The 19,330-nt window shown below is 37.7% G+C and overlaps 3 protein-coding genes and 1 long non-coding RNA gene across 4 annotated transcripts in view; 2 read left to right on the top strand and 2 right to left on the bottom strand.

The window, feature by feature from the left end:
- The first annotated feature begins 367 nt into the window (after positions 1–367).
- Positions 368–2,256, top strand: LOC111795217. Its single transcript, XM_023677510.1, has 3 exons — positions 368–471; positions 585–851; positions 1,903–2,256. Exons 2-3 carry the CDS (start codon positions 651–653, stop codon positions 2,104–2,106), a joined length of 405 nt encoding a protein of 134 aa, XP_023533278.1. The 5' UTR covers positions 368–471; positions 585–650; the 3' UTR covers positions 2,107–2,256.
- A 19-nt stretch (positions 2,257–2,275) lies between these two features.
- On the bottom strand, positions 2,276–7,981 carry LOC111795215 (E3 ubiquitin-protein ligase RGLG4). The gene is made up of 12 exons (XM_023677509.1): positions 7,820–7,981; positions 7,385–7,726; positions 5,465–5,549; positions 5,222–5,362; positions 5,018–5,131; positions 4,844–4,941; positions 4,689–4,768; positions 3,526–3,631; positions 3,295–3,422; positions 2,990–3,116; positions 2,782–2,838; positions 2,276–2,690 (listed from the first exon to the last, which is right to left on the bottom strand). The coding sequence occupies exons 1-12, from the start codon at positions 7,832–7,834 to the stop codon at positions 2,604–2,606; spliced, it is 1,380 nt and encodes a 459-aa protein (XP_023533277.1). The 5' UTR covers positions 7,835–7,981; the 3' UTR covers positions 2,276–2,603.
- Positions 5,592–6,196, bottom strand: LOC111795218. Its single transcript, XR_002815177.1, has 2 exons — positions 6,044–6,196; positions 5,592–5,905 (listed from the first exon to the last, which is right to left on the bottom strand). It is a non-coding gene; the product is annotated as an uncharacterized LOC111795218 (long non-coding RNA).
- A 672-nt stretch (positions 7,982–8,653) lies between the features above and the next one.
- LOC111794907 (protein FORGETTER 1) overlaps positions 8,654–19,330 on the top strand; it is a 34,664-nt gene continuing 23,987 nt past the window's right edge. Inside the window, exons 1-7 of the mRNA XM_023677101.1 lie at positions 8,654–9,348; positions 11,617–11,682; positions 11,806–11,979; positions 12,064–12,194; positions 13,043–13,119; positions 15,001–15,182; positions 15,319–15,396. Of these exons, the coding sequence (XP_023532869.1) occupies positions 8,878–9,348; positions 11,617–11,682; positions 11,806–11,979; positions 12,064–12,194; positions 13,043–13,119; positions 15,001–15,182; positions 15,319–15,396 (1,179 nt within the window). The 5' untranslated portion in view covers positions 8,654–8,877. The remainder of the gene's footprint in view (positions 9,349–11,616; positions 11,683–11,805; positions 11,980–12,063; positions 12,195–13,042; positions 13,120–15,000; positions 15,183–15,318; positions 15,397–19,330) is intronic.

Here is a 19,330-nt window from a genome sequence, read left to right as displayed (position 1 = left end):
TTACTCTTCAATAGTTCATACACACAATTGCCCTTGGTATAATCGTCTGTCATTTACAAATTTAGACAAATCGTCGACATGTCCTAATTATAATTCTGGCTAGCCTGAGGTCTCCCTGTTGGGAGTCAATAATTCGCAATCTGAGTGTATGAAAATACAGGTTTTATCATGATTGCACGTGATTGTATTTCGTGACTATCACAGTGGGGTTACTTACTGAATATTTTCAAATACTCAAGTCATGTCCTACTTCTTTAACAGGTAAAAGTAAGGCATCCATGTACGGATGATGGTATCGATATAAAAACCATAGAAACAAAGTCAAAGTGGACTAAAACTTCTTTCAAAGATCAAGCATATGAGCTCAATAGATATAACAACTTTAGGGTTTAAATTAATTTAGATTTTGTTAATGATACAATCTCAAGCTTAGGGTTTGTTCACAAATTTGGTATACTCATCAATTCGCAGGTCCGTAGTAACTCCGAAATCCAATGGCATTGTTTTTCATTTTTCGTACAGTTTTGTCTTGAAATTGTCTTCTTTTTTTCTTTTGTTGATTGTTTTGTTCTATGAAATTATAGATCTAAGGCCAAAACAAAGCTGAATTCAAACTGTGGGATTAAATTTCTCACAAACGAGGGCGAAGAATGTCGTTTCTGTGGGAGAAGAGCGAGTCATGGAGATGGATAGTGAGGAAAACCAGAGATTCAAAGCCTTTCTTCTTGGCCTTCGCCACCGTCTGCGGCGTCGTTCCCGGCGTTATTGGCTACTGCGTCATGCAGGCCACCAATTCCCGCAACGAGCAACTCGAAGCCCGCCTCCGCCAGAATGCTAGACCTGAATCTCTCGTATGTTCCTTTCTCTCTCCAAACCCCTATTATCATCGCAATTTTGATCCACATATCTCTGATTGAGTTTATTTTATTGATAAATTTCTGTCCGTTGGACATTTCGCGACTCGGCGATCGCGTAAAATCCGACTTGTTGCTCTACTGTGATGATTATTATCTATTTATTCCATGGACTTACCTGATTATTCGATTGAAACCCTAAGATTTCTTTTTCAATTTTGTTCTTGAGTTGCCTGCTATGTTTGAATCTGTTTTCCTTGATCAGACCTCTAATTTCCATGGTGTCGGTGTTAACAATTCGAAATGCCGCATTCTATTTTGTCATTTGAAATGCTGCCTCATTCAGTATACGAAGAACACAGCATTCAGTTTCTTTCTTCAGACCAGTTATTCTCTTCTGCACCTTGTCATTTGAGCTGCATCGAATTTTCTGGCTGCTGCTTTGCTTTCATGTGTTTCAACACCTATTTTCGTACTATATTTTCGTTAACTGCTTCCATCTTTTGAGACTTTGATCATTGCTGCACTTGTAAAACTATAACCTGTTGATAAACCATTTTTTGTTTCTGAATTTGGGAAATTCAACTTGTTTCTCATCAAATCAATTCCCTACCATGAGTTTTATCCGAATTCATAGCCAAATTCCTAGAACTCCCTTTTTGGAATTCAAAACTTGGATGACAAAACAAGGAATCCATAGGTGGAGGTAGTCTAAAACAACGAACCGAATGGTTATCAAACGGAGTTAAATATTTTGAATTCGTGGTGCTGTCGGAACTTGTATGTATTAAATTTCTGTGAGATCTCACATCGGTTGGGCAGGAGAACGAAACATTCTTTATAAGAGTGGGTAAACCTCCTAGCAGACGCGTTTTAGGAAGCCCGAAAGGGAAAGTCCAAAGAGGACAATATCTGCTAATAGGGGGCTTGGGAGCCCCTGTTACAATTTGTCTGCAATCGTAAGTTTAATCTTACATGTTACAATTGTGTTCATCAGGTATTTTGCTTCTCAATGTTTGTGGTTTTGTTACTTGATATTGAAATCCAGATGATGGGGAGAGTGAATCGAGAGAGACTGGCAGAATATCTAGGCGAGTTGCAGAGGAAAGAGGACACAAACGATCGCTATGTTGCTGCTTTGAGGGGAGAGACATTGACAAGGAAGCCATATGTGAGAATCCAACCAATCCCCCCAAACCAAAGCAACGAGGTCGCTGACAAGAACCAACAGGTCAAGAACGAAAATAAATAAACGGGTACGTGTGGGTTAGATTTTGTCATGCAATCTTACTGTTTTAGGGTTTGTTTATCTTTACAGGACAGGCTCTTAAAGCTTAAGAACTTTGTATCTGGAAGCCTTGTTTAATTCAAATGCTTTATGTTACTATGGAGTTAGTCCTCATACTCATTGACAAGCTCTGTCAAGCTAATGGCAACTTTATAAAATTTGACTAATGATCACTAAACTTCACATTCGGTCCAGATCTTACATGCAAAATTATGCATATGAAATCTTGTTTATATCTCATATGCATAAGGGCACATTGTTTGTTCATCGGTGTGCCCCATCCACATTCTTACAACACCCGAAAGTAGAACATTCCTAGACTAAAGATTAGAAGATTTTCGAGCTATCCGTAACATACATTCCTAATCGCGTCGTAATCCTTGTTCCTGGATGTCATATCCATCTGTTGTTGTTGACCTCACGCACATCGTATCTCATGTTGCCTTTGGTGCAGTCCTCGATCACCCGGTGTAGAGCCTTATGCGATTTCTGATAGGCTGGCGACATATATGACAATTGGATAATCTTGATCCACAGTCTCTACAGGTCTGCAATGTTGGAATGTTAGTAGATGTGTTTGAATGAAAGACCGATGAATCAGAAACTTTCAATAGATATTAGATGGTTAAATCTCTCTACCATGTGGCCGCATCCAAAGGCCAAATCCTTTCCCTCGGTCAAGCAAATGGGGCAGACCTGCATATGAGTTGGAAAGAATGTTATTATTCTATACTTAATCCATCTACAATTTGGAAGAACGAGTATTATGAGTGAAAACCTTAAATTATACAGAGCCAATAAGCAAGCAAAAGCAATGTTCCATAAGTGAAGTTCCACACTAGTATACCTGGCTCCGGTCATCTGATGCAGAAGCTGAGACGGTGTTACTGGGTTTGGGAGTAAGTTGTGCAGGACGAGTATAACGTGTCGGTGGGGGTCGTGGACGAACTAATTTCGCTTTTCCTGTCACGTGTCTTGGTTCCACATCAAAACAAGCAGAGTTAGCCGTCAATAATAAGCCATTCCATTCCAACCAACCTCAAGAGCATCTCAAGAGAAACAGTTGAATTGAAAACTTCCAAGCATCTCAAGAGAAACAGTTGAATTGAAAACTTCCAAGTAATGAAAGGGGTAATAAAGAGTGTGCCCTACCCTAGAAGATTCATTTCTTTGACGGCTTTATATTGTAAAGGAACCTCCATCAGTGCAGCTAGAGCAAAAGCTGCTTCTTTTTCAGGGGTCGCAATGTTTCGGGACATGATCTCGGTGAAGTTAACGAACTGCCCATAGTTAGGAAAATGCAAGATCAGAGACAATGATAGCTGATTTTCACTATGGAAGTTGACTGAACTGATTTAAGTCATCCATGGATTGTTATTAAACCTGAAAATTATCAAAATCTCGTGCTGGAATCTTGTCGTCGAACTTCTTCATGTCATCCCAAGGCCCGTCTCCGACTCCAACAAGAATAATCGAAAGAGGATATGCACTGAATGAAATAACAAAACAAAAGCTCAAAATCTACAAGAAGGAGATATTTTTAGTCACGAGGGTGATTTTAGCCAAGTCGAAGGGAATCGTCTTAAGAAACGCTGCAAAAAGCAACTCTAGTCCTCAACCACCCAATGGAAACACTTCAACCAACAATCAAAGTAAGTTTAGTCCATGCCAAATTTGTGTAAAGCTAGTCACAAAGCTAGTCACACTGCTCTGAAATGTTGGAATAGATTTCAATCACACTTATCAAGATGATGAAAGCTTTCACTAATTTGGCATTAGAAGATAGGAATTTGAGACCCCACATTAGTTGGAGAGAGAAACAAAACATTCTTTAAAAAGGGTGCGGAAACCTCTCTCTAACATAAGCGTTTTGTAACCGTGAGGCTGACGGTGATACGTAACGGGCCAAAGGGAACAATATCTACTAATGGTGGACTTGAGCTATTACAAATGGTATCAGAGCTAGGCACTAAGCGGTGTGCCAGCAAGGACGTTGTGCCCCGAATGAGGGTGGATTTCGAGACACTCACATCGATTGGAGAGAGGAACGAAACATTCTTTATAATAGTGTGGAAACCTCTCACTAACAGACGTGTTTTAAAACCTTGAGGCTAGCGGTGGGTTTGGGCTATTACAAGGAATGACTCCATTCTATATGCCGACTCTGGAGCTACGGCCCATGGTGTAAACAATCTCGGTACGATGTTTTCAACTCATAAATATAACGGGAATGAACAAATGTATCTGAGCAATGGAGAAGTATTAGAAATTACTCACATTGGTAAAGGTGCAATACACACTCGAAGTAACCCTATAAGTTAGACAAAGTTCTTATGACTAAAGACATGTCTACTCTATGCTTCCAAGAACTACGTTTCAAGCATACTATTGTTCATCCATTATTCACTTGCAAGGATGTTAAACTATTAGTTAATTAGCATTTTTAATCGTTATTAGTTCTCTCATCATTGTTTTCCCCACTTAAGCTGTTCATACCTACCTCCATACATTAAATCTAAGCTTACTTGTTTTCCCCCTTTCATTACCTTGCATCTACAATTGCTTTGATTGTTTTCTCCTCTTGAACACTCAACTCTCCATCGCCAACACTCGAGCCTCGAGTAACCTTTGCAACAAAATGAATTCGTTTACTTTGCCGTGAAAGAAACAGATTAAAAGCAGAGAAGTATGAAAAATCAACCTGTCCATCTGCAACGATGAGAAGAATGTGAAATTGGCCATTGCTCTTCTCCACAATGTTCATTGCTGCTTCAACCACGGAGGCGTAAGATGTTGGCCCTGTAAATCACATTCATGAAGCGACCACGATGAACAAAAGTATTGATAAAATTCATCTATACAATCATGAACTAACCTGAAAGTTGCACGTTCGGAATTATCCTTTTGTAGCAGTCCAGAACTTCTTCAAATCCATGGCACGGGGAATTGTCGTTGTGAAAACTGAACACCTCTTGATCGTGTGTCGTCGCTGTAAGATACATGGACAAGAAGGCGATGAATCGGCGAAGAAATAATGCGAAGAGGAACTAAATAGACGGAAAGCCGCGGCGGATCATACCGTCGCCGAAACCGAAGCAAGGAATCAGGCCGTCGTCGTCGAAAGGAGCCAGAGTTCTCCCGATGATCGATAGAGCCTTCTCATAGGGATTAGGAGAATCAGAGACCGAGTGTAGGCTCCGATTATTGAACGAGACTTTACCTGCGCGCCAGTTACAAGCGACGGCCGAATTTTTCAGTATCAATCGATTACGATGAACGAGAAGTTTGAATTTAGATTTACAGTTCGAGTGATTCGACTAACCTGTCCACTCGTTGCTTTTGGTGAAATCAATTCCGACTATGAGGTTTGACGATTCTAATCCTTCTTTTCTCAAGGCTTCTGTAACCTGTTGGATCCAAGAATTGAAATGCATTCATCGAAACAGGCAAATGGAAACTTAGTTGCATTGCATTATTCAAATCTTATCGAACTTTCAAGAAGGTGTTCGACCAAAATCATGGCCTAAACCTTTTAGATTACTGCACTACACATTAGAGGAGAAGACAAGATATTATTAACGTTTATCTGTATGACAAACATAACGAAAAGTAGTGAACTTAGTGATGGTTATGATATGATATTGTACACTTTTAGTTCATGTTGCTTTGGGCTTCCCTAAAAGGTCTCATACACTTTCATTCGATCCTCGACTCATTTGGAGTCTTAGTCATTTTTTTACTATGCCTTCGAATCATCCAACACCTCCCCTCGAACAAAGTACGCCTCCCCTTAATCGAAGCTCGCTCGACTCCATAAAAGGTCTCATACCACTTTCATTCGATCCTCGACTCCTTTGGAGTCTTAGCCATTTTTTTACTATGCCTTCGAATCATCCAACACCTCCCCTTAATCGAAGTTCGCTTGATTCCTTTGTTGAGGAGGTTGAGGAGGCTTGATTCCTTTGTTCGACGTTTCAAGATTTACCAATCTATTGACACGACTAAGTTTAGAGCATGACTCTGATACCATGTTAGACGAGCACGACTCCCAATAATAGTATGATATTGTCCACTTTAAGCATACGTTCTCATAACTTTGTTTTGGGCTTCCTCAAAAGGCCTCCTACCGAGAGAGCATTCCTTGATTATAAACCCATGATCATTCCCTAAATTAACCGATGTGGGACTTTTATCATCCAACAGTGACAACCAGCCATACTCGATATCAAAATTCGAATCTCTCATCTTAAATGAGAACATAGTAGAAATAGACCATACTCGATCAAATGTTCGAATCTTCTAACTCAAATGTGAGCATAGTTATAATTCATACTCGATTAGATGCTCGAATCTCTCCCATCGAATGCGATCATGATCATAATTAATCATACTCAATCAGAAATTCGAATCTCACACTTGGAATGAAAGTATACTAATAATTAATCATACTCGAGTAGACATTTGATTTATTAAAAGTGGTGGGAAATTTCGTGGAAATAACCTATGTCAATTTAAAGACATGACCTCCGTGCACTCGTTTTGTGGCCCACCAACAGTCCCAAATAATAATTAATGTCACTTAAAACGATACCCACCAACTAAATCATTTCCATTATTATTATTATTATTTTAAATACTCAATATTAAACATTTATGATCTTTTTAATAAATGTTTCAAAATTATTATCAAAATATAAAAATGTTTATTTGGATAAATAAATAAAAAATTACATTAGGATACGTCGACGTTTTATTCCATATTTTAATTATTTTTCTATTCAAAATATAGTTTTGAATAGCTTGCTTTTTAGTGAAATTACATTTTTACCCTCCAGTCAATTTCTTTAACAAATAGTGGTTGGGTAAATATTCAAAATTTATAATTATTTAATAACTATTATATAAATATAGGAATGAATAATTATTAGCGTACAAGTTGGTAACACATTTAATTTTTTAAAATAATATTAAAATGTTTAAAAATAATTTATGAGATATCAATAATTTTAACTTTAAAAAAATTAAATGTATTAATAAGTTTTTTGTAACAAAAATTTAGCGTTACATTTTATAATAATGCACAAAATAAGAGTTTTTTTTTTTTTTTTTGTCAAATTGATTAAAAAAATAATAATAGTGATCAATAGAAAAATAATTACCTACGGTTAAAGACGGTAACTTTTCTTTACGGTCTCATTTCTTAGGGGTAAAAAAGGGTTAAAAAAAGGGATGAGAGAGAAACCTGGTCAATGGAAGAGAAATTATCTGCTATGAAACCATATTTCTGCCGGAAAGAAGCCTTCTTCTCCGACAACCTCGAGCCCTTTCCACGGCCACCGCCACCGCCGCCGCCGCCCATATTTTTAACCGACGGTTCTGCAGCCATTTTGCCAGGATTTTCGCCGATGCTTCTTCTGACAGTACTCTTAACCGACGGTTCAACAGCCGTCTTGCCAGGCTTCTCGCCACCACCACCGCCGCCGCGGCCGCCGAACGACGGTTCTGAAGCCGCTTTGGCAGGCTTTTCTCCGCCACCGCTCCGTTTGGAAGAGGAGCTGACCAAACTGCCCATATTGCTGAACCACTGAAATTGGGGGAGGAAAATTATTATATTATATTAATAATTATAAAAAAGAAATAAGAAAATTAGGGGAAAATGAATATAAATATGGTTTACTGCTGTTAGCGGCATGCTTTAGAAGTGGATTGGTGTTGGAAAAGGGTAAGGGATGGGATTCTGTGGAAACCGAGAGGAAAGCAAGGAAGGAATTGGATTCTCTGCGGTGAGGGGAATGGTGCGGATATTTATGATTTAGATTTTATAAATAAATTTAGGAAAATGATTGGGGAATTTTAGAAATAAATTTACGAAAATGATTCAGGTATTTTAGAAGAGAGGTGGAGAAATTTTAGGAATAGATGGACTAAATACCCTCCATCCCTCCATCCTACTCATTCATGATCCTAAGAAATTCCATTCATCATCGAAGAGAGTAGTTTCTAGTGGTCTTAATAAAGTGTGCAAGTGTTTCCCATAGAGAGTTGTGTTCAACATACCGCTCATAAATATTGTTTGTTTTGATCCGTTACACATCGTCATCAGCCTCACGATTTCAAAACGCATTTATCAGTGAGAGATTTTCACACGCTTATAAAGAATGCTTCATTCTTCTCTACAACCGATGTGGGATCTCACAATCCACCCCCTTTGGGAGTCCAACGTCCACGCTGGTACACCACCCCGTGTTTGACTCTTATACCATTTGTAACGGGGAGCTGGTTTTTGAAATATAAATATTATGGAAGATGACATACAAATAATTAATCACAAGTAAATAAAAAATAGTGGGTTCAGACAAAAATACAATGTAGGCCCATCTTGTCAATGGCCGTTCAACATACTGGCCCAATGGGCTTTAGGCCCAAAGCGCCACACAGTAATTCACGCGGTAATAATCACAGACGTGAGNAAAAAAAAAAAAAAAAAAAAAAAAGGAAAAAGAAGAAGAAGAAGAAGAGAGAGAAAAAGGTCCAATTTCTGGACGCAGAAGAGCAGAAAGGCGAGGATCGTCCAAAACCAAACCCCAGGCTACTCCCCGCCAACACCCAAACGTCAAACAAACCAACTTCGCGCTCTAATTCTCTCTGCTCAATCCTTCCATTACAAAGAGACGACCAGCTCACCATTTCTTGCACCACTTCCCTTCTACTCCAATCATCATTCTATGATATAACATGACTCAATCGCCGGTGCCTCCGTCGTTGGCTCCGCCGCAGCCCTCGGCATTATACGGCTCCGGAGTTCAGGTCCGTTGCGCCGGTTGTCGCGATGTGTTGGTGGTGGCGTCTGGCCACACCGAATTCTTCTGTCCATCTTGTCAATTGCCTCAGATGTTGCCTCCTGAACTCATAGTTAGGGCCTACTCCAAGTCTCTTCCTCTTCCTACTCCGCCTCCTCCGCCGCCGCCACCGTCGCTGGCTCCTCCTCCTCCGCCTCCTCCTCCGTCGATACACCATGTCCCTGCTCATGGCATTGATCCTACCAAGATGCAACTCCCCTGCGCTAATTGTAAGGCGCTTCTTAATGTTCCTCATGGTTTAACTAGGTTCGTTTGTCCTCAGTGCGCGGTTGACCTCGCTGTCGATGTGTCCAAGCTCCATCAGTTCTTTCCCTCCCGGCTGCCTCCTCCCGAGGAAGTCAACGAGGTTTCAATTTCTCTACTCTTCTATTGTTGTGTTTTGGATGATTATGGTGATTTTTGCTCGGTTGTTAGCTGGAATTCTGCAACTATCCATTTCTTTTGCTTGGAAGTCATACAAACCTGGATAAGAGGCTTAGAATTCAAATACTTTGTTATCACTGCGCATTACGTGCTGGTTTCCATCTTGCATATGTTCTCTGGCGAATCCCTAAAGTTGGCCAGAAACTAACTTCTAAGTCATCANAAAAAAAAAAAAAAAAAAAAAAAAAAAACCTTTGAATCACCATACACTTTCGAATAATGTTTCGTTGTTTAATTTCATGTACCACTGCTAACAATTTCTCTCGTTACTCTTTCGGCCATCATTTATGGATTCGTGAGCCAGGCTTCCATAGCCTACGATTAGCAAGAAGAATCTTCTTTTTCAGTGTAAAAAACATCTATCATATTTATAAAAGGTCGATTCATACTTGTTACATGAGTGAGTTAAACTAACGCTCCACTCTTGCCTGTGTGGAAGTAAATTAGTTGTTATCAAAATGGCCTTAAATGATCTCAGTTCTGTCTCTTCTGGAGTGATAGTGATTCATGGCACCATCTCATGAGGAAAAAGTGATTCATGGCACCTTAAGTTAGATTTTCTGAGGAGCTCTTTTACTCTTCCCAAAGTAATGTTGATGGGAATAGGGTTGGTTGACATTTGATTGCATTGGTATTGGCATTAGCATTGACAGTGGCAATGTATAATTTTTAGGTTAAAATTCTATTTTCATTTTGGTTCCTGTACCTTGGGTTTCCATTTTAGTTCTTGTACTTCTAAATGTTCAAATTTAGTCACTGTACTAAGAATAAATCTTGAAAGTGCTCCCTGCTATTGTTTTGATGTTAATTTTTAACAAATTAGGCAATAATAACATTAATTTCCAGCAAAACAAAAAAAATACGATATGAATATATTTTCAAAATTTGTAGAGAGAGCTAATATGGACTATGGACTAGTTTTTAAAAAAGAAAAGTTACCAATATACTAACACAAGGACCGATTTTAAGTTTTATTGGAAGTATGTGGACTAAATTGGACATTTGAAAGTATATGGATTGAAATGAAATGAAACCCAAAGTACAAGGACCAAACTAGTGTTTTAACCTAATTTTTACTACCAAGGAATGGAGAAGAGTTTAGGCCCAAGAGTTATCTGCTCCTTCTTTGGCCACGTGCTAGGTAGGTGCATGCCCTATCTGACTTCACAGTGTTATTGAGGGGGTAGTGTTGGAAGAAATTAGTACTTTTGTTTTCGATGTTGGAACAAAGTCTGTGTGCCTACGTATATGTCTTGAGGTGTGAGAATGTAGATCGCAAATAATTGCCTCATACCCTGGTTACAAATATGCATTGTCTCTAACAGGTCACATGCAAATGTCAACGGAGAGAAGGAGCATGTAACAGTATATATTAGCTTGTGATTATATTTTATATGGTTGATTGAGACCAATAATGTAAATAGGGGGGTGTATATCATTTACTTATTTTTATATTCTTTCTCTATATGCTTAATCTTTTTTTTCAGGGGGGTAATACTGTGTAAAAAAGCCTTACAAGGCATGTGCTTAGACACTGGTGAGGTGACTTACCTCTTTGTGCATCCACTTATTGCTTAAGTTTTTTACTAATGAACAAGTGTTAAGTTAAATTAAAAGTTTTGGATTTCCTCCCCTTTTAACAACTTTTATTATTTCATCAAAATATGTTTCCTTCGCACTCAAATCTCCTCTCACATAGGTCATAGATGTAAAGATGTATAGAAATGAGGTCAAAGAGGAAGATACAAAGGGCTATATATTTAGTGATGGAGAAAATGAGGATGGGGGGCCTATTTGGTGATGTTAAGTTATAAATTTTATCCATGTGAATTTGTAGTTTACTTTTATGATTTTGTGCGCTCTTTTGTTGTTGAAAGACATCATATTTGAAATTTGTATGTCTTTGATGGTTTATCTATTATTTTCTGTTTCATGTTTCAGGCTTCATGCTGATTTTAATTTTATTTGTTAGCTTGTGGTTGTATATGTTCTGTGTGCTTTGAGAAAACACTGGTATAAATTGTAGCAAGTTTGCTGTGCCTTTGTGTCTTGCCTTTATTATTGATGGCCATCTCCAAACTGACCGGACATGATCAAATGGGTCCCGAAATCTTAATTAGATGACTCTTATTTATTTATTTTTTATTTTCAAATCTAGTTTACAACATCTTTATGAGATGAAATGTGTCAGGTAGCCATTGAAGTGGAAAGAGAAGAAGATGAAGGTGGTATCGTAGGAGAAACATTTACAGAATATGTGAGTAATAATAAACTCTTGTAATTTCACTACGGAAGATTTGGTATGGACTGTAGTCCTTGTTTTCAATTATAAGAGCTGTGATTTGGTCTCACATGGCTGTGTTTTTGGCATTCTTTGCAGCACCCTCCCAAACTATCTATAGGCCCACCTCACCCAGACCCAGTTGTGGAGACATCCTCCTTATCTGCTGTACAGCCACCTGAACCCACTTATGATTTAAAAATCAAGGACGATTTAGAAAAGTCAAAAACTCTGTCATGCTTGCAAATCGAGACCTTGGTTTATGCTTCTCAGGTTGGTCATGAATAGTTGATGTTCTTATGGTCAATACTTTTAAATTTCTCTTCACTCTTAAGGAACTGTCTATTACAAATCCAGAGGCATATGCACCATCTCCCGAATGATACCAGGGCAGGATTCTTTATTGGAGATGGAGCTGGTGTTGGTAAAGGTCGGACAATTGCAGGTTTATTATGGGAAAATTGGCACCATGGGAGGAGGAAAGCACTGTAAAGTCTTGCTTACATTCTCTGCAATTATTTTCCTTATTGAATTATTATTATTGGTTTAATGAGCAGAAACAAGAGTGACCTTACATTTGCCCACCAGTTACCATCTTAATCAGTCATTGTCTTATGCACGATGTGTGATTTACACGCTATGCAGCAGATAGGACCTCTTTTTTAATTTTTTATTTTATTTTGAAGAGAAACAAAATAAAAATTAGATTGGAAATGATGTCCAAAAAGATAGGACAACGGTTCTAAAGAAACCAACCGAAAACAATTTACAACGTGAAAGGTCTTACTTTCAGGTAGTTAAGTATAGGTACGGCAACCTCATAATATATCTATATATGTGTGTTCATGCGCGCATGTATGTATGTATTTAATGAGCGCTCGTGTGTATGTCTGCATGCATGTATATATCTGTAGTTTTTTAATGAAGAATTCAATTTCTTTCTGAATGACTACATTGTTTACTTGGAGAGCTTAGATGATATGAAAGTTTAGTAGGGGGTAGGGAATGCTATGTATTGTAATACCTGCATTTGGACTTGGATTTTAAATTGTCCGAGATATTATTTTTTGTCTGTTGTTATTCTTCTCTCCTTCTGATTCATCTCCTATTTCACTTTATTGCTTAGACTCATTCCTCTTAATGATAATATAGTTTCTTATATAACTTGGAGAGAATTGAAACGAAGTAACTGTGAATACATGTAGTAATTCACACTTCTGTTCAGTAATATTGATTTTTTTAAAATCTAATTTTAATCTGTGCTACATTGTGCTTGACTGTTGTATTTTCAATTCGTGTTTGTAATATCTTCTCAAGTTTCTAACATTCTGCACAGGTGGATTTCTGTTGGTTCAGATTTGAAGTATGATGCCAGGAGAGACTTGGACGATGTAGGTGCGGCGTGCATTGAAGGTAAGTCATAAACTAGTCCACGAGGACATGTAACTCATAACCATTATATGTTCATTGAACTAGAGTTCAACAAGAAATAGAGGTGGAGATTTAGACCTTGGACCTTTAGGGTGGTTACGAGTGAGCAATCCATATAATAATATTAGAAATTATTTTGCTGAATTATTTGTGAGACCTGATCTTTGAATTATTCTAAAATTTTGAAGGATCTGTGTAAGATCTTATAATTTTTTTTATTTTTTTTTATTTTTTTTATTTTTATTTTTTATAGAAAAGTTAATGAAATCTCGTAATCCTGATTTCTTACTTTAAACCAAAGCCTTGTCCAAATAGCTTCCGTAAAAGGCAACATACTTTGTTAAGACAATTATCAGCTTTGATTGATTTCAAGTTTTTCATTTAGACCAAGATGACCAACCTTACTTTGGAAATTTATCTGCTAGGTTTTGATGGAAGTAGGGTGTTCAGACCTAACATTGTGTAATATAAAATTGGTAGGAACCCGCTTAAAATGTCCATAAAGATTGACTATTGAAAATGAACCAGAGGTTGTTCTTGCTAAAAGTTACTCGATTAACTCAAGTTCTTTGGAAGGAGACTTTTATTTGAAAAGAGATATCAACAACATTCCTAAACTTCCACCAGCTTTTTTGAATTCTCATTTAATGGTAATAAAGCCCTCTGTAGAACCAGTAACTGAAGTACGCCCTCACAACTTCAAATGCACTTAATCAGCCTCATGTACTCAAACTAGTTTAGATTCTTGCAAAATTATAATATTTGGTCAACTACTAGCTAAAATATCAATAACAAGCATCCTCGCTTTCTTGCCCCTACCCCCCCTTACTTCTAATGAGAGAATCTCTATTGAACATTTTGAGCGTGATCAAAACTAGGACAGAGGATTGTCCTTGACTATGTTGCGAACATTTGGTTTTCCTTCAATTCTTGAAGTCTTTGTAGTTTACTTTCAAGCTTCAGTTCATGAAGTATTCATGTTTACTTTCGAGCTGGGATTGGTATGATGTTCGGACCCATTCCTTGATTGTAGCAACTAAATCCTTTGGGAGTGGGAAGCCCCTTTCTAACTAAACTTTCTGCAAGGTGATTAATGAAGTGAGTTCTTCATCCCTTTTTGTTGAAATTTCCCATCTTCCACCACATCATGATTTGACCCGCTTGTTCTTCTTGAGGGGCTAAAATCTTACCATATGGTTTGGAAGTATCCATCAGAGAAATCCTACCTGTTTTCTTAAGAATTGTATTGATTTAGAGGTGCAATAGCTGTGTCGACCAATGCTTCCTACAACTAGGCAACAATTTGAGGCTTTTACAACAGCTCAAAAAGGTCAAAATACCTTCTTCTTTGAGTTAAAAATTTAACTACCATTTTTTTTTCTCTGTTTTTGATGTATACCCTTTTTTCAATGTTGAAATCAATCGTGAAGTGCTTCTTCTTTCCTTTACTTTCAAGCTATAAACTTCTCCTTGTTTTCAAGTAAACAATCCCCTGATAAAGGACTAGCAACATGGCTGAAGTAAGAAGTAGAGATGACGGACACTAAGATGAGGGAGAAAAAGGAAAGGGCCCGGATAGGAAGGGAGGAGTAAACTGAGAGATTTATTTCAGTTCAGCATTTGAACTTATGGTAACTAAGACCAAGTATTTAGCACCCTTGGATCTCTATGACTAGGAGGTAACACATCTTCCGTGGTCTGTTCCAGTCTTCCTACCCACCCACAAAAAACAATTAACATGAACAAACGCTTATATGATGACTACCCTGCCCAACTATTAAATTGATGGTGACTTGAAGTCCTTTTTCATTCTTTGATTCACTACCAAACATATATCCATCTTTTCTCCCCTTTCATTTGCAGTGCATGCTTTGAACAAGCTGCCTTATTCAAAGCTTGACTCAAAGTCTGTGGGTATTAGAGAAGGAGTTGTCTTTTTGACGTATAGCAGCCTCATAGCATCTTCTGAAAGAGGCCGTTCTCGCCTGCAGCAGCTTGTTCAGTGGTGTGGAACAGGATTTGATGGTCTAATTGTATTTGATGAGGTACTAAAGTTCACCTTCCTTTCAAATTTATTTGTTATTCTTGGCTATATACAAATTATTTTGGAGTATTATCCATGCGATAAATACTCGATGGGCTGAATTACTTTGTTTCTAAGTGTCAATAGCTCCATTGCAGTGCCATAAAGCAAAAAATTTGGTACCGGAAGCTGGAAGCCAGCCTACTAGGACCGGAGAAGCTGTTCTAGAGCTGCAGGTTTTTCCTATTGTGGATCTCTTTTGCATATACTATATGATAGAATATCATCCTTTGTTTTTTAAAAATTATCCACTCTGCTTAGGGGTTAAGGTTATTTTACCAATTTTTTTGGGTCTACAGTTAGGCGAGCATGACCTAGCATTATTGCTTCCAAGAAATATGAATTTCAAGTCTTGTAGATTTATCACATTCGAGTAAATCAAATGTGCTCACCAAGATTCAGCATTTGTCCTTGCTTCTTCACGATGAACACTGGACCATTCTGTTATTTTCTTCCTGAAAAAGTATATCTGTTATCTTTCTTTACTGGGACCAATGTCAAACCTTCTGGTGAAGATCTTTGCTGATTTTTTCTTTTTTTTTTAGCAAACAACTTTTTGTAGATATATGAAAAAGATACAGGGACCAAGTTGAACAATTACAAAACCTTCCTTCAGGAGAACAAGAAGTACCCTCAAATTCTAACTGCACCATAGAACAATATTTCTCCTAATTCGGATAATAGCAGCAGAGTCCGTTAAAACTATCCCTTCAAAAAAACCTCTTAACTGGAGTTCATTACATCGAGGGAGTAACTAGAAAAACAGAATTGGAAGAGAACACAAAGACGAAGCATGATTCCCTGTCAAATCCCATCCTTTATACGAATCTAAAGCTTTTCCTTCAATCTTTTTGGTTCCTTTCATAAACACATTAACCCATAATACTGTCATTTTTGAAGATCTTGGAAAGAATCTCCTAGCACTTGCCACAAGTATAACAAGTCTTTGTATTGTCCATTGATTGGTAGGGGATGAGAGAGAAACTTTTCTTTTGGGAGATAAGTGGTTGGGGGATAGACCTCTCTTCTCTTGCTTCCAGCATTTGTACCTTTTATCTTTGATGAAAAGTCATTTAGTGGCTGATGTGCTGCCTAGCCCTCTTATCTCTCCTTTGCCTGTTTTGGAGTTTCATTGTGCTTTGTTCAATAGTAAACATTGGATGTTATTGATCCCCTCTTGTTGATTGGGGAGTTTTATAGTAGTCCAAAAAGAAAAGATAAACGCCTCTGGAGCCCTTCTTCCTCTGTAGTTTTTTTTTTCTTTAAAATTTTTATAAATCTTTCTTTCGTTTGGCCAATCCCTCTCCTTCGAGTGGTGTCTTCGCCTTGGTGTGGAAAATGAAAATTCCAAAAAATGGTTAAGTTTTTTGGTTGGTAGGTTTTCTACATAAGGGTTTAGCACCGTAGATTGAGTTTCAAGGAAGTGGTCCATGTTGATTGGTTCATTTTGTTACATTATTTGTAGAAGGGTGGTGATGATCTTGATCATATCCTTTAGAATTGTGGTTTAGCCCAATCTATTGGGAATTATATTTTTTAGGAGTTCAACTTCAAGCTTGCTAGGTACAGGGTAGCAGAGAAATGATAAGAGGAATTCCTTATTCACCATCCTTTTCATGAGAAAGGAAAGTTCTTGTGGTAGGCTAGGATGCGTGCTGTTTTATGGCATCTTTGGGGGTAGAGGAATAATAAAGTCTTTATAGGTTTGTGAGGGATGCATAGGCTATTAGGTTTAATGCGTTTTTGTGGGTTTTCATGGTTAATTCGTTTTGTAATTATTTGTTAGATTTTATTTTGTTGGATGGGAGGCCCTTCCTTTAAATGGCCTCCACCTTTTGTAGGCTCCTTTTTGTGTTCCCTTGTATGCTTTCATTTTTTCTCTATGAAAGTTTGGTTATTCATTACCAAAAAAACAAGAAAAAAAAAATCTTTGCATTTTACTTTTGCCTCTTTATCTTTTTTTACTTTTTTTTTTTTTTGTTGATAAGAAACGAGATTGCATAAAACAAAAAATGGAACAACCTAGGGGTTGGTGTAGAGAGAACCCCCTTTTTTGGTCATTCAAAGCCAAGTTCATTAAGCCTATGTTTTCCAAGCTATCTAACCTGAGATATGATCTAGCCAAACTCCTACTTATTCCATATTTCTAGGAAGTCTTTTGAACCTTCCAGCTTCTCTATAAACACATGCCCGATCAACCTTGGAAGTGCAGAGAATTCCATCAAGACTCATCTTTTGCTAAGAAGTCTGGATGATCTACCCAAACATTTTCAAACCTGAAAGGGGAGGGGCCCATTTGTTGTTACCCGAAGATAAAGGAAGAGGAAAATGATCCAAAGTAGTTATGGATAATCTGGCCAACTCCACCTCTATGAAGTGATCAACCTAACCATGGGAGACTAGAAATCTAGCTATATGCGTTGCTGAGAGAGCACCCTTGATAGCAGACCAAATGAGGTTACCATTTTTCATGGGAATATTAACATGATTCAAATCCTCAATAAGAGTATTGAACTATCTCATGCTTCTGGTAGTGTGGCAACCTCCCAAATTGAATTGGTTGCATTCAATGGCCTCTTTGTTGCCTTCCTTTGACCCCTCCTCCGTGGTTTCCTTGGATTTTTTCCATTCTTTGTTTACAAGGGACGCAATTGATGTTGTTAGTCTTCTTTCGTTTCTTCATGACTAGATAGTGAGCTCTAGGAGGGATGTTAGATTTTGGATCCCAACTTCCAAGGGGCCTCCCAAAGCCGTTCTTTTGTTCATGTCTTATCTACCTCCCCCTCCACATCTTGATCTTTTCTACTTTCTCCTCACCTGTAAAGTTAAGATTCCAAAGGAGGTTAAGGTTTTTGTGTGACAGGTTTTACATAAGAGAGTTGTCGCCATGGATCATACCCAAAGATGTCCTCTCGGCATGTTGTTTCCGCAATGGTACATTCTTTGCAAGAGATATGAGGTGAGACTTGATCATTAGTTGAGGAATTACCAATTTTTCGTTTCATTTGGGATTATTGGAAAAGCTCATTCGGGGTGTGTGTGACTTATGATAGAGAGGGTAGGTTTATGGTGGAGGAGGTTCTTTAGAATCTTCCTTTTAAAGAGATTGGCTAGACAATAAAGTTTCTTTGCAGTTTTATGGGGTATTTGGATTGAGAGTAACAATAGTATCTTTAGAGAGGAAAAGAGATCAGGTCAAGAGGTTTGGGAATTGACTAGGTTTAATGCCTCTCTTTGGGCTTTTGTCTCTTGACTTTTTCTCTATGATTATGATCTTGTGCTTTTGGATTGGAGATTTTTTTGTTGTTAGTTTGAGATTTTCTGGAGCCTTGTTTTTTGTATGCCATCGTATTCTTTCAATTTTCTCAATGAATTCACGGTTTCCTGCCCCCCCAAAGAAGAGGCCAACCTTCTCCTTCTCCTTCTGAAAAACATAACCTGCAAACTAATGGATTCATCACCATTTCTGGACATTTCATTTGTAACTTGTCTATTGTACTTAATCTTCCAAAATGCGTGAGCCAAGTGCTTATATTGACTATTTGTGGGCACTTCATCTTCCAACAAGACTTGAGAGAAGTCTAATTGATTATAAGATTATGGAAATTTGCACTTGTCATACTTATGCACGAAGTCTTTGATGATTAAGATTTATATGTATTAAGAGTATTTCAGTGTTGTAGCATTCACTACTAGCTTGTTGTTAAATATTGTAATTTATCTACGAAAGCAGTGTGAATATTATTTTGTTAATCTTATTGGAATTTGTTCTCAAAACATTTGATCTAGATGAGTTTGTTGTTTCAATAAAAGAAGTCATCAAGTAATTGCATGTTTTATATGTCTAGACTTCTGGATAGTGACAAGATTCCGGGCACAACTGGTTTTTAAATTATTCCCTGTTATCCAGTCTTCCCCTTTACAATGAGTTGCCGTTTAGTATGTAAACTGTAAATGGTTGACTTCTGGGAATATTACTCGATGTACTTTCTTCTCTCAGCCAGAATGCACCCATCTGCTCGTTTATGTAACTGCATATGGTTTTCCCATCTATGACATTCTCTTTTCTGTTGTAAATGATTTTCCCATTGTATAACAAATAGAGAACAA

This window comes from Cucurbita pepo, chromosome LG05 (genome assembly GCF_002806865.2).
Source record: "Cucurbita pepo subsp. pepo cultivar mu-cu-16 chromosome LG05, ASM280686v2, whole genome shotgun sequence".
Taxonomy (NCBI): domain Eukaryota; kingdom Viridiplantae; phylum Streptophyta; class Magnoliopsida; order Cucurbitales; family Cucurbitaceae; genus Cucurbita; species Cucurbita pepo.
Note: the sequence above shows the minus strand (reverse complement) of the source record. Positions and strands in the feature narration are given on the sequence as shown.

Excerpts from the sequence above, each read along its gene's own strand:
- LOC111795215 (XM_023677509.1), bottom strand. Across the intron at positions 5,363-5,464 it reads CAAAAGCAACGAGTGGACAG|GTAAAGTCTCGTTCAATAAT; the intron begins GTTAGTCGAATC and ends ACTGGCGCGCAG. Across the intron at positions 5,132-5,221 it reads TTGCTTCGGTTTCGGCGACG|CGACGACACACGATCAAGAG; the intron begins GTATGATCCGCC and ends TGTATCTTACAG.
- LOC111795217 (XM_023677510.1), top strand. The coding sequence starts at position 651 with ATGTCGTTTCTGTGGGAGAAGAGCGAGTCATGGAGATGGATAGTGAGG. Across the intron at positions 852-1,902 it reads ATGCTAGACCTGAATCTCTC|ATGATGGGGAGAGTGAATCG; the intron begins GTATGTTCCTTT and ends ATTGAAATCCAG.